The 13,086-nt window shown below is 36.8% G+C and overlaps 1 protein-coding gene across 4 annotated transcripts in view; it reads left to right on the forward strand.

The window, feature by feature from the left end:
- Positions 1-13,086, forward strand: part of pard3bb (par-3 family cell polarity regulator beta b) — a 346,128-nt gene that overhangs the window by 92,240 nt on the left and 240,802 nt on the right. For all 4 annotated transcript variants that reach the window (XR_008632058.1, XM_055152785.1, XM_055152788.1 and 1 more), the window contains 2 exons: positions 114-253; positions 2,170-2,298. Coding sequence is in view for 3 of the 4 variants with exons in the window: in XM_055152785.1 (XP_055008760.1) it covers positions 114-253; positions 2,170-2,298 (269 nt within the window). In the remaining variant the exon portion in view is untranslated. The remainder of the gene's footprint in view (positions 1-113; positions 254-2,169; positions 2,299-13,086) is intronic.

The raw sequence follows: 13,086 nt of genomic DNA on the forward strand, positions 1-13,086 counted from the left end.
TAACTAAAATTTAAATACAGTTCATAGTAAATAAATACATTTCCCTTGTGGCTAAATAAAGTTTTATGAATCTAATATTTTCTGTATTATATTATGTCCTTTGTGATTTGTAGGTTCAGAGGGTCTTGGTTTCACTGTGGTGACCAGAGATTCTTCAGTCCATGGTCCCGGGCCCATTCTGGTCAAAAACATTCTGCCTCGTGGAGCGGCCGTCAAAGATGGACGCCTGCAGTCTGGGGACCGTATCCTGGAGGTATGTTAGTCTGTCCCAGGGCAGAGGAGTGAATCAAGAATGCACCATCATTTAAAACAAGTCTTATTATATTTATATTATTGGTAACACTTTAGTTTAGGGATCATATTTTTGGCTAATAGTAAATACATAATATGTGCTTGTTTACATTTTTGGTAGTAATTTATTCAAGTACTGTTTTCCTAATAGCAATGATTCAGAAATATACAGCCATAAACATATTTCTTCCCATTATACTCTTAGTATAAGTAGTGCTCCTTATAGCATTATTAGCTTTAGATGCTTATGTACATATTTCTGCTATTTAACAAGAGTTTTATAAATGCAAATTAATAGCTGAATAACTGCTAACAGCATACAAATACCTCTTTGTTTGTGATTAATATATGATCTCTAGAGTCGTACTATTTTCAATTTGAAGAACCAATACAAATTTAAATGTTGAGATGATTATTATTTTGACAGGCAGCAGTTAACTTTTCCAGCATACACTATTTAAGCTCATAGTGATATTTTATATTTAGCTAAAACCAGACTTACTCTGTTACAAAATGTAGGTTTGCTTGAGGCTAAACCATGAAGGCAAAGATTACTGGTTCAAGCATGAATAAACTATGCACCTAGATTGACAACAGTAAACCCTGCAATGTCTTTCAAATGTTTGACACAAAAGAAAACGTGAAACCTTCGCCACCCCAAATCCGCGGATGTTGTATGCACTTCTATTGTTCGCAGGATTCAAAATCACATCTTGACAGTAGCTCTCTCTCCAGTACTCAGAGCCTGGAGCAGTCTTAAGCCCAGCGGCCTCTGTATCACTATTGTGCTGCCAACATTTCGGTGCTCAGTAAATGCTACTTGTCTATGTCTCCTGCCATGAGGAAAATCTCTGCTGGGTTTTCAAAATAGAAGACAGATTGCTGGAATTTTACAACTGCTGTTTATCTATTGTACACTGTTCCACATGTGCCCAATTATATGGTTAAAATTGTGTAGATCTGAGTTGCATTATTTTATTTTTTCATCCACTTAAATTTCTTCCTAGCATGTGCTTCTAGCATCGTACTAATTAAGAAAATGATTCCTTTCTGATTTGAAGGATTTTGTGAGGCCTTTCCCCATTCAAAAAATACAGTATTTGATTTGTATTGCTCTATTGCTTTAACAATAGAGGACCATTGCTATGCCAAATCCTTCGAATCAGGAAGGAATCCTTGTGCATGAAAGCCATAAATACTGACACAAACACATGCTTGTCAGTGCCAATTTTTGATTTGAAAATATATATATATTACACAAAATTGTGAGCTGTAAGCCAAGTTATAATGCTGTCACCTCCTCAAAAGCATACCTGGAGTTGTGTTTTGTTTCATTTACACATGTTTGAGTAACCCTTTATTATTAGTCTGTCTACATCTCCAAAGCTCAAAATGCTCAGTTCCACCTTGTGATGTCATGAGGCAGTAGTTTTCATGTTAACTTTTACCTTTCGTTCAAAAAGACTGGCAATTCCAGGACTGAAATGATCCAAATTTTTTTTTATGAAATTGTATGAAGTTTAAAAACACAGTGGAGTACTTCCTGTATTACCACTTGACATCACAAGGTGGAACAGAATGTTTTCTGTCTGAGAGAACATGCAGGATCTGTGAGTTTTAGATGTCATGTGATTAGGAAACAACATTGTAACATAGATCTGAAAATAGTGTAAAATGGGCCCTTTAATTAATACTGTGCCCCAAACTCCTAACCCTAACCCCTTAATGAAATTGTTGCTAATCCTGAATCATTCTTAATTAAGGTGCAGTGATTATAAAGTGGTACCAAACTACAGAATTTTGTAAGATTCCTGCATGCAGTAAATGTCATTATGAGAGTACATTTGTGGTATTAACTTGTTTATTTCCCTGTTGTAGGTGAATGGAGTGGACATCACAGGCGTGGGTCAGGAGGAGCTGGTGTCTATGCTCCGTAGCACTCGTCAGGGAGAGAGCGTCAGCCTCGTGGTCCTACGGCAAGAGGACATGTTCCTGCCCCGAGAAATGGTAAGAAACTCAGATAGGAACTCTCCCCAGACCAGTGGTTCTCAAACTGCAAAATATAGTCACATTTATGATTTTTGTCCTCCTTTGGGTTAATTGTTTTGGTTTAGACTTGGTTTAGATCTGATGGTACTCTGAAGGCTGAATATTTTCTAACTTGCATAATCCCCACACCATAATTGGGACTAAACTGTGACTATATTCGGAGCTAAACTGAAACTAGACCAGAAAAAGTGTGAATGCACCCTTTTTGATCATCATTTTTGTCCTCCTTTGGGGTTGGTCCTTATTTAGAACTATTATAGCAATCATCCAGTAATACTTTTAGGCATAGTTTAGATTTGGTTTATCTAGTGGTACTTATACGACCAAATATTTTCTTTGGGTGTAGTCCTGTCCTAGACTTGGTTTGGTAGTTTAGTCCTAGTCTATTCTTGTCTTGGTCTTAATTTTGAGTTTAGTTTTAATTTAATCCTGGGTTTAAAGTATGAACACAGCCTTAGATTATACTTGAGGTGAAAAAGTGTTTGAGAACCACTGCCTTAGCTCAATGTGTAGCATCCACCATTTTACTACAAAATATTTAAATGATCAGGGCAATTCTTCAATATAATAATCTTATAATGTTGCTATTTTAGGTCCATTCAACAGGTTTGCTTTGGTGATACACAACACAATAGTGATAATGGCTTTGTTGGCATTGCTATTACTGTGACATTATTTAGTACTTTGAATGAGCCACTTGTAACACAACAACAACTCCTACTACTACACTTTGTAACTGAATAATATTAACAATAACTATTTTCTGGAATTGCACTATTTCTGTCTTGTTCCATTGAGATTTCACATCTTAATAAAAACCTTTAATTTCATTCCTGTCCTTTCCTTCTTTCCTCTAAGCATTTTAAACTAATACTTGCACAATGTCCTAAATTACATTGTCTTATTTAGGCTGAAACTTGTTTAAAAATGTTGGAAAGTAATATTTTCTTCACTGTTTGAACTTGATTACTACATCCTAATAAAAGCCTTTAAATTCATCCCTGTCTTTTCCTTCTTGCCTCTGTTACTTTGATCTAATCATTGTCTTACATCTTCACTTACACTCTTATCTTATTTTTCAAACCTGTTCAAATCTGTTCTGTTTTTCTCCTAAGTGAAAGTGAGCACACATACATAATAATGTGTGAATCATGTACGTCATCTTGCAAGTGTTAAAACAGCTGCGAGAAGAAGTCAGCATTTAATGTTTAGATCAGTGATTTTCAACAAGCACCAACCTAGAAAATTACTTTCAGAGAACCATATAAACAGGCTAAAACACAAAAGGTACAAGCCAAGTAATGAACCAATGAGTAAACCAGGTCCGATCCTGTTTTTACCCATTACTGAACCAGGACATGACCCATTATTAAAAAACAAAAACAGAATTAAGCAGGATTTATCATCAAACTGTAACATCTAAATCAAAACACATGCAGATAATGAACTAATGCTACTACTAGTACTACTAACTACTACTACTGTTACTTCAACTAGACTGATCTACTGTTAGTACACTTCAGACAGTTTAAAGAGACATTTTTGGCATGTAACAAATCCCAGAACAGATATATTTTAAAAGCAGCTCTTAGGGTCAAAATGAAACTGTTATGTGCTGTCTGCATTTAATTATAGATTATTTTGATCCTCTGTGAACCAGGAAGCGCACTGTTAGCATGCTAGTTGATTCTACCATTACCGTGATGGTGAAACTCTTCACTGGTCTTAAAGGGACAGTCCGGAATTTTGGACAAGGACCTTCTTAGTTGATTGTTGGAGATGTGTGGAGACACAATTTTAGAAGTAAAACCAACCTTGCATTTGAAGGATTTATGTCTGAGCAGCAGCAGCGAGTTTATCGGCAAAGTAAAATTCCGCTGCTGCTGAGAAAATAGTCCCTCAACATGCGATGCAAGGTTAGTTTTATTTCAAACATTATTTTATCAACACAGACATTTACATTGACAGTCTGGCGTAATAATACATTTGCCTTGGGTGCACTGTGGAGTGGGTAAGACTGTTTTTAGTGTCAGGATAACTATGACCAGTCACATGCACTAGCCTAGCACCAGTGGCCTCTGCAAATACAAGGACTGGATGGAATATTTTAAAAAGTGTCTCCACACGTCTCCAACACTCTGGCTCACTAGGAAATGAAGTCCTATGTCCAAAATTCCAGACTGTCCCTTTAAAGAGGTTTCGGACTCATTGCTGTGAATAATTGGGATGGTAGGAATGGATTAGCTAAGTGAGGAATCATTTTGGATGACTGCAAACTGTTCTGTTTTTCATGTTTCTTTTTGAGTGAGTTAAAATCGGGCACAGTGTCTTTAAAGTTAAATCTTTTCTCTCCCCCACATCCTGACTTTCCACTTAACTTGAGCTCTATCACTTAGCGTCCTAACCTGCATTCTTCTCATTTCCATGTCCGCTGTGTTTTATGTCTTTTTCCTGAGTGTCCTTGTGCATTTGTTGACTGATGTTTCCTCTTGACTCGTCAGGATGTAGACTGTGCACACGACCACTGCCCCATAGGAAATTCTGTTTATGGAGAGCGGAAAGGCAGCGCTGCGCTTGTGTTTGCATAGAGCCATCTCAAGTCTACTGTGACTGATAAAGCCATCTCAGTGTTTACCATGTGCTGAGTTATGACTTAGACTCTGTAATCTGCACTATCCCTCCTCTGACACATTCCCCATACAGGCCCTTATACATGGCTGTATTTTAGAAAAGTTTTATTTCTGCTACATACACACGTTATAAGGACTTCATCTTAATTAGCCTTAATAAAGCATGAAGAACGCATATGCAGTGCGATTCATAATGAACCAATAATGAACCAATTGTGTCTTAACTATAATTCAAGGTTATTAGCTAGGCTTAAATGCACATTATGTAACGTTCTGGAGGTTGCATGTCAAATTATTCCATGGAGAAAAAAAAGTTAAAATAAATTCCATACTTAGGAACACTCTTTGTGGGGGTACACATAAGCCAAGCAGGATAAGGCCCTCCTCCAGGCCAAATAATAGTCAGGTTTGTGGAGATGCAAGCCCACTCACAATAAGGACACGTGTTAAAATAATAAGGACACACATGTTAAAAAAAAAAAAATGTTTGAGTTCGGATTTAGGCTAAGGTTAGATAGGTAGTAGTTATGGTTAAGATTATGATCAGTCTCAAGAAAATTATTCTAATAGTGATGTAACAGTAACCAAAATATTTGGTTAAACTTCTCACAATAATATCGTGGACCATCAGTAAGTCTCTTTGCTTAAATTAAGAGTTATGGTGCAGCAATAGCTAAAAAAAAGACAGAGGGAACTACATAGACCATGATCCTTTGCTCCATTTCAGTGTAGACTACAAGAAGAAATAACAGTTTTAAATTTTGGTCTTTTGGATTAAGTCTTGTCAGTGCAAGAGGAAAAAGTAGCATATTAACAGTTTTGTTAACCTCCACAAAATATCGCAATAAATATCATACCGTGAGATGTATATTGTGAAAATATCTTACCGAGAGATTTGGATATTGTTACATCATATCACGAGCTTTCCCACAATATTGCGGTAAATATCGTATCGTGAGGTTCAAACCGTGACAATATCGTACCGTGAGACTTAGATATCGTTAAACCCAGTGTAATGTCTCCAAAAAGCACAGAAGCTCAACAATGGTAGTAGTGTATGTGTGTGTGCGAAAGGGAGAATTGTCTCTTGATATGATATTACATGCCCAAACCAATGGAAGTAGTAAAATTGAGACCATTTACTCATAACCAAACTCATATATACTCCGTAGCGCTCCTATCTCTGAGCCTATCTCCTGTCTCTCTCCTCGGCTCCGATGCTGCCCCCTGGAGTTCACCTCTGTCTAATTAACAGCTCAGTGTTTATATCACTGTCACAACACTTTACAGTTAACTCGCTGCAACTGTGAACACACTCCTGAATTAGGCCTTCACACATGCCTCTGTCAGTCTATTCTGCTGCGGGAGAAATACAGGCTCCACTATTTCACTTCATTGCCTCAAGCTGTATTTGTGATCAAGCTGGAGTCAAAAGTGGTCTCTTTAGTCTATGGAACTGCAGTGTACTACACGAATAACCTATACAATCTGCCTTTCTTTAATGCAGGGGTAAATTCATGTCGTATTTTCTTCATGATTAGGGCTGGGTATCATTCGGAAATTGCCGATACAATACATACCTCGATACATGCCTTGATACATAGGCCACGATACGATACATATCTCGATACAGTGAGCTTTCGATTCGATATGATTCAGTACAATATATTTAAAATCAATTTGATACGGTTCAATCAAAAATAAAGTCAAAATCATGACTGTGTTAGTAAAATCTTTGTTAAACCAGTTCTTGTGCAAAGTTCATATGAAACACGTTTTAATCATTAAAACAGTGAAAATGTCAAATGTGTCGCAAAAACAATTTTCCTTCCACGAAACAGGCAACAAAACTCTTGTGCTGCAACAAAATAATTTAGAAAAATATATGAAAAAAATACTCTTGGCGATATATCAATATAGCAGCTCACGATAACGATACCGTATCATCACATTGAACGATATGATGTATCGACATTTCAGTATTTTTGCACACCCCTATTCTTGATACATCCTTTCTAATTTGGGGGCGATAGTGACTCAGTGGTTAGAGCAGTGGCCCCCAACTCAAAGGTCAGAGGATTGATCCCGCTCAGACCAAGTTCAGTTCTTGTGTCCTTAGGCACGACACTTCACCTGTCTAGTATGAATGTGGCGGGTGAGTGATTGGTGGTGTTTGCAGGGGCTGATGGCACAGACTGGCAGGCTCTCTTGCATTGCTCTGTCAATATGTGTTTACAATAGCTGACCACCACCCAATATGGTATGAATGAAAAATGACTACAATGTAGTGCTTAATTAATATTATTAGACATTTATCTAATATTATCTATCTATTATAACATTTTTTAGACTTTTTATTAGGACTGCACTTGTCAATTTATCTAAGTTTAGAATTAGCACACCTCAGTTTTTGCTCCTAATTTACTAAAATATAGGTCAAAAATAATACCCATCATTGTGCTGTGTTGTAGAGTTTTGTTTTGTTTTTTAAATCATTTTATCACTTGTTTTAATTTGCTTATGGTCATGTAATAAAATCTTTCATAATAAAACTTTGAAGCAGACACTGCATTTATTAAAAGTCTGGCTTTGTTATCTAACGATTATTTCTATTGTACATTGTGGTACTTTTCTGTGTCGATTTTGTGCTATATCTATGTTGTATGTATCAATATAGATATAACACAAAATTGACACAAAAAAAGTACTACAATGTTAATCCGCCACAGCTTTTCACTCTTTTGTTTAGCATTAGCGATACATTTCACACTCATTTTCACACGACCATGAGCCTATAGTTGTAAACTCACACCTAAACTGGCAGCTTATAAACTATAGCATCGATGTTCCAGTTTTACACAAATGTTATTGTTGTATATCTCTGAGTATACTGTATATATTAGGTTCCAATTAGGGCCATCACTAGTCAAACAATTGTACATTTTTGACCAAATGAAGGTTGAAATCTAGTGACTGAAGGCTTCTAGTTAGAGAATATTTACATTTAAAGTGTACTATTGATGCCACAAATAGTTTATTCTATTCTGCTATTTTAGTTTAATAATGCCCATGTCTTGTGATGTGTTAAAACATCTTTTGGCATGTTTCAGTAGATTTTATGTATACTGCAGTTTACATTTTGCACTTTACTTTGCAGCCCAAGTTTTAATATATATGTGTATTTGAGTTTGACTATCTTACACATGTCTTTTCTGGCAGCGTATAGTTCCACATATTCAAACTTACTGATTCTTGTGATTGTAGTGAGCTCCATGCCAGCCTGTTTTGTTGACGAAGACAAAACTCCGCAATGAAGAAATGATATCTTGTCTATACCTCCTCCCCCCTTTCTCCCTCTCTCTCTCTTTTCCCCTCTTTCTCTCTCTGTCTCTCTCTCTTTCTCTCTCTCATTTGAGCCCACCATCTGCTGCTGTCTGCCAATGCCTGTCGAAACAAAGGCATTCAAACAACTATTACACACATTTATACGAGAACAAATCTACACCAGCTATTACTTTGTGAGGCAGTACACACCAACTATGAAGATACAAGACTACCTGATGTGATGACTGACTAATGCAACATAATTAGCATTGGAGTAGAAGTATAGCTGTGGTGTTTATGTTCATCTAAAAACAGAAAACCAAACCATAAATCTACTAAATAAATGCAACTTGTAGATAGTGGTAATCTTAATGAAACTGATCAGTGCCCAATTGTGATTCCTCTATTTGCTCAAAAGTATATCTTGTTGTGTTCTTTTTAATTTTCTCATTCATTAGTTTAATGCTTAATCCTCCACTGTCTTTCTATTCTGAACTCTAGTGGACTATCAAAGCTAAGGCCAAGTAGTTTGATAATGGCTCATATCACTTTGCTCATTAACCTAGAAACATTTCTAGCTGATACATAAATATGACATAGACATAAATATGTATTACACACATTACAGCAGTGTTTCCCAAATGTTTTTTCTGGGGACCCATATTTTAAAAGTCACAAACCTTCACAACCCAAGTCAATAGACATTGTTTATAAATCACAAAGTAAAGGTGGATTTGACCATTATTGAACATTGAACAACACAATGAGGATATTTTATTGTCGACTGAGTGATCATGTCTCTTTGAACAAATAGTATTACTCAAGTGTTAAACCATGAAAAACAGTAATTGAACCTGCAATAAAAGGATCCATAAGTCGTCTATTTGGACATTAAATGTAGCCCATTTCTTTTTCTTTTCAACATTCAATTAAACCAGCAATACTGGAACAAAATAGTCAATAAAATAATTACTAAAAGATTAGAAATTAATACAAAACATGTCTTAACATTTTAACATTTCTAATGAGATAGGTGAGCCTGTCTGCATTTTTCTAGCACGTTCCAGTCCGGGATGCAGGAGGAAAGCACATCAGGCGACCCCAAAAAAATCTCTTGCGACCCACCCTTTGGGAAACAATGCATTATAGGATATAATTAGGGAAATACTCATACACAGTTCAAAATGAATCATGACTAACTAAAACCACATCACTTTCTGGAGGTGGCAAGTCACAAACATGATTCAGTGGAAATAGAAAGTTAAAACAGTACTTTGGAACATTCTCCATGGAGTGAGTTTTATGCCATGCTTTGGAAGATTATAGCCAAAGCGACAACATTTCCATTGAAACGAACAGATGACGGCCCTCTTCCAAGCCAAATAAGAGTCTGTGGAGATGCAAGCCGGCACAAATTTTTTTCTGTGTTTTTCAATGTACTAAACATATTTTGTAAAACCTTAACCTCAATTTTTCTACCTTACATTTATTAACTTACAGGTGGTTTTATGACTCAAAAATACCTAGAAAAACAGGCATTCTGACTCTGAGTGGGGTTGCCTCTCCACTGACCTGCAACTTGGTCTGGTTTGGTCTTCATGAAGATAGAAAGGTTTAATCCCATATTGTGAAACATCTGTGAAACATCTTCAAGAAGAAAAGCATTTGATGGACCCTCAGAAAAGATACACAATGCACCTTTAACTAGTTTAAATCAACGTTATCTATGTTTTATACTGTAGAAAAGTTTGTTATTTATTGTAATTTCTCTACAGTGCTGCTCAGAAAATTTTAAGCTTTCAGTGTATGGAAAAAATGTGTATGATTATTCTTTATTTCATTCCAAGTTAAACTGCCCTTAATATTTATAGTACAGATACATACAGCACACAGTCAACAAATGTTCAACTCTCCATAGTTGTGATTCATTCATGTTTTTCCTCACATCTTGAGAGATTGAGACGCCCTTTCCCATTTCCTTGTCTTTATTTCTTTGACAGACAACATCCTGCTTTGTACCATATGCTCCTCACTATCACACTGACATGTTAAATCAACTAAAGCCGGTGACACATTCAAAACAAAACAACTTTATTGAACACTTTCTTCACCACGACACCCCCCATCCATCACCGCTGCCCCTTACACCCTGTCTGCCTGAGCTCATGTACAAAAGCGTGTTACATTTGCCTCCATGTTGTCAGCCGTGTGACCTCATAGTGGAACTACAGTGGATCCCATCTGTTATTCCCTCGGAGACAGGAGGATGGGCGGGCTCACAAAATACACAAACACGCACACACATACACATTGGGCTTCCGTGCTTCTTAGGGACATTGCATTGACTTTCATTCATTTCTTTGAGACTGATCTTACCCTTAGGACTAAAGCACTACGTAACTTCGCTTAGGGGTCCGTCACTTTCTTGTTTCTATGAATATTTCATTGCTCTGCTTTGAATGTTCCACAATATGACATTAAACAGATCTAACTTACATTTATTTAATTACAGGTCGATTTATTGCTCCTACCAGGTATTCTGACTGTGTGTGGGGTGCCTCTCCACAGATCTGACCAGTAACTTGGACCGATTTCGTCTCTATGATGACTATCATCATAAAAGGTTTAATGCCATATTAGAAGTATGCTGGCGCTCCTTCTACTAGAAAAGTTACACAATGCACCTTTAACCATACTCACTAGTTGTCCAACTTTAAAGGGCATGTGCCTGATTTTGTTCTCTTGTATTTGAGCAAACTTTGTATTGCCTCAGTACAGATAGATTGTATAAGCAGCTCTTGAGGTCAAAATAAGTCTGTGTACTGTCATCATCTAAATATAACATTTAAATTGAAATAATGAATTAGTTTAGTAATGAAATAATTTTATCTGGACTATAAACATTGTTCAAAATAAGCCATGCACTTTTATGACACGGAAAAATCTGCGATTACTCGAAAAAGACACAGGAAATGTGTCAATGTGCAGTGTTTTTGATGACAAAAACAAATTTGCCTGTGATTGTTTCAATCAGGATGGCCTCAAGCAGCTCCATTTTTTGTGGATCAATTTCAATAAAATCTCTTATTTATGGGTTTTTCACAATCCAAACTCAAGGATGTATTGAAAGTATATATGCTATATAAATCAATTAGCTAAATATTAGTTGCAGTTTACTGTTAGACCAAACAAATCATACATCATATTATGTTCTTATCAGTACACTGAATACACATTTTTCATACTCATAGTCATTCACAAGCTTTTACAATCCAAAAATCAAATCAATTTATCAAAAGAATTCAATTGAAGAAATCAATAAACTAAATATTGTTAGTTGCAGCTCTATCTGCAATTCATTGTTAGACCAAATAATCAGCCCTCATATTCAGCTCTTATCAGGAGATTGAGTCCATGTCTGTCACACTCCTGCTTCACTCTCTGAGAGCAGGAGTCAGTTTGTGGTGTGTGGGGCTCAGAGGGTATCTCGTCTCTGTCACGTCTCTATCTGCTGTTTATTGAAGCTTTATCGGCCTCTTCATCTTATCTATGCTCAGTCCTGCTCTGGTTTAAAGCGCTCACATCCTCACACTTGTCAGATCTGAGGGTCAGGAGACTGAGAGGGAGCGCAGCTGTTGTCAAAGCAAGAAGCGACTTCTTCTACCTTTTCTTTATCAATTACTGCAGAACATTAAGTACATGTAATCCAAGCCTAATTAGGTTCTCTGTTGATGTGATATATTACCATCTGGTATTTCAGTTTTGGGAATACTACCACTACTGCTACTTCGATGACGACGACGACTACTACGACTGCAGCCTACCCCGTATAGTTAAAAAAAATCAATCTGAATAACATTAGTGTAATACAAAAGGTGATGATATTGCTTTGCGTATATAATATTGCATAGCAATGGCTTCAACCCTGGCTGTCTCCATGGGGATCAAGTTAAGGCTGAGTCAAATCTGTGGAGAGGCGCACCTGCTCACAGACGAATACATTTTTTTGCAAGCTATTTTTGAACCCTAAAACAAAAACTAATCAAAAATGTAGTAATGAAACAAAATCACTATGGAGTCAAGCAGGTGATAAGTGACTCAACATTTTAAATTGTATTGCAAACTTTAAGCCACCAACACATTGGCACTAAACATTTCTTCCACTGATTTACAATTGCATTTAATATTTGCAGCAATATTAGACTTTCATGTATTGTATAACCTGCTTTGCTCGTTTTAGCTGCAAAGAGTAGTGAAGGACCCTGAATATACCGCTACTGACTCATCCCCAGGGTCACACAAGGACTGGGAGCCAAAACACAATTACTGTCCCACAGCAGGTTGTGACTCTGCCATTATTTCCACATAATGTAGTTAGTTTACAGAAGCCGGGCATCTCAGGCCTGACCCCGGGCATCTCACTCCTGACCTCATGTTCCTTAGTGACATTTTCTGACTCCTGTGGCCTCTTCACATGAACCCTCAACCACAACATCTGCTGCTAGTTTCCTGTCCTCTACAAATGAGATGGTTTATATATTTTTATTGCAATTACACAAAATGTCATTCACTAAACCAAGGCTCCATAAACTTGTTTCTTAAAACCATGTTGCTTCTTAAAACCTTGAACACATAGGCTGCGTTCAGACTGCAGGGCTTAATGCTCAATTCTGATTTTTTTTGTGAAATCTGATGTTTTTGCGAGGCCGTTCACATTTCCAATTAAATGCGACTTGTATGTGAACTCCAGTGTGAACAGTAAACGGCCCGAAAGTGTCCCACATGCACACTG

The sequence above is a fragment of the Boleophthalmus pectinirostris genome, unplaced genomic scaffold, assembly GCF_026225935.1.
Source record: "Boleophthalmus pectinirostris isolate CB_2022bp ecotype Guang Dong unplaced genomic scaffold, ASM2622593v1 HiC_scaffold_1, whole genome shotgun sequence".
Lineage (NCBI taxonomy): Eukaryota > Metazoa > Chordata > Actinopteri > Gobiiformes > Gobiidae > Boleophthalmus > Boleophthalmus pectinirostris.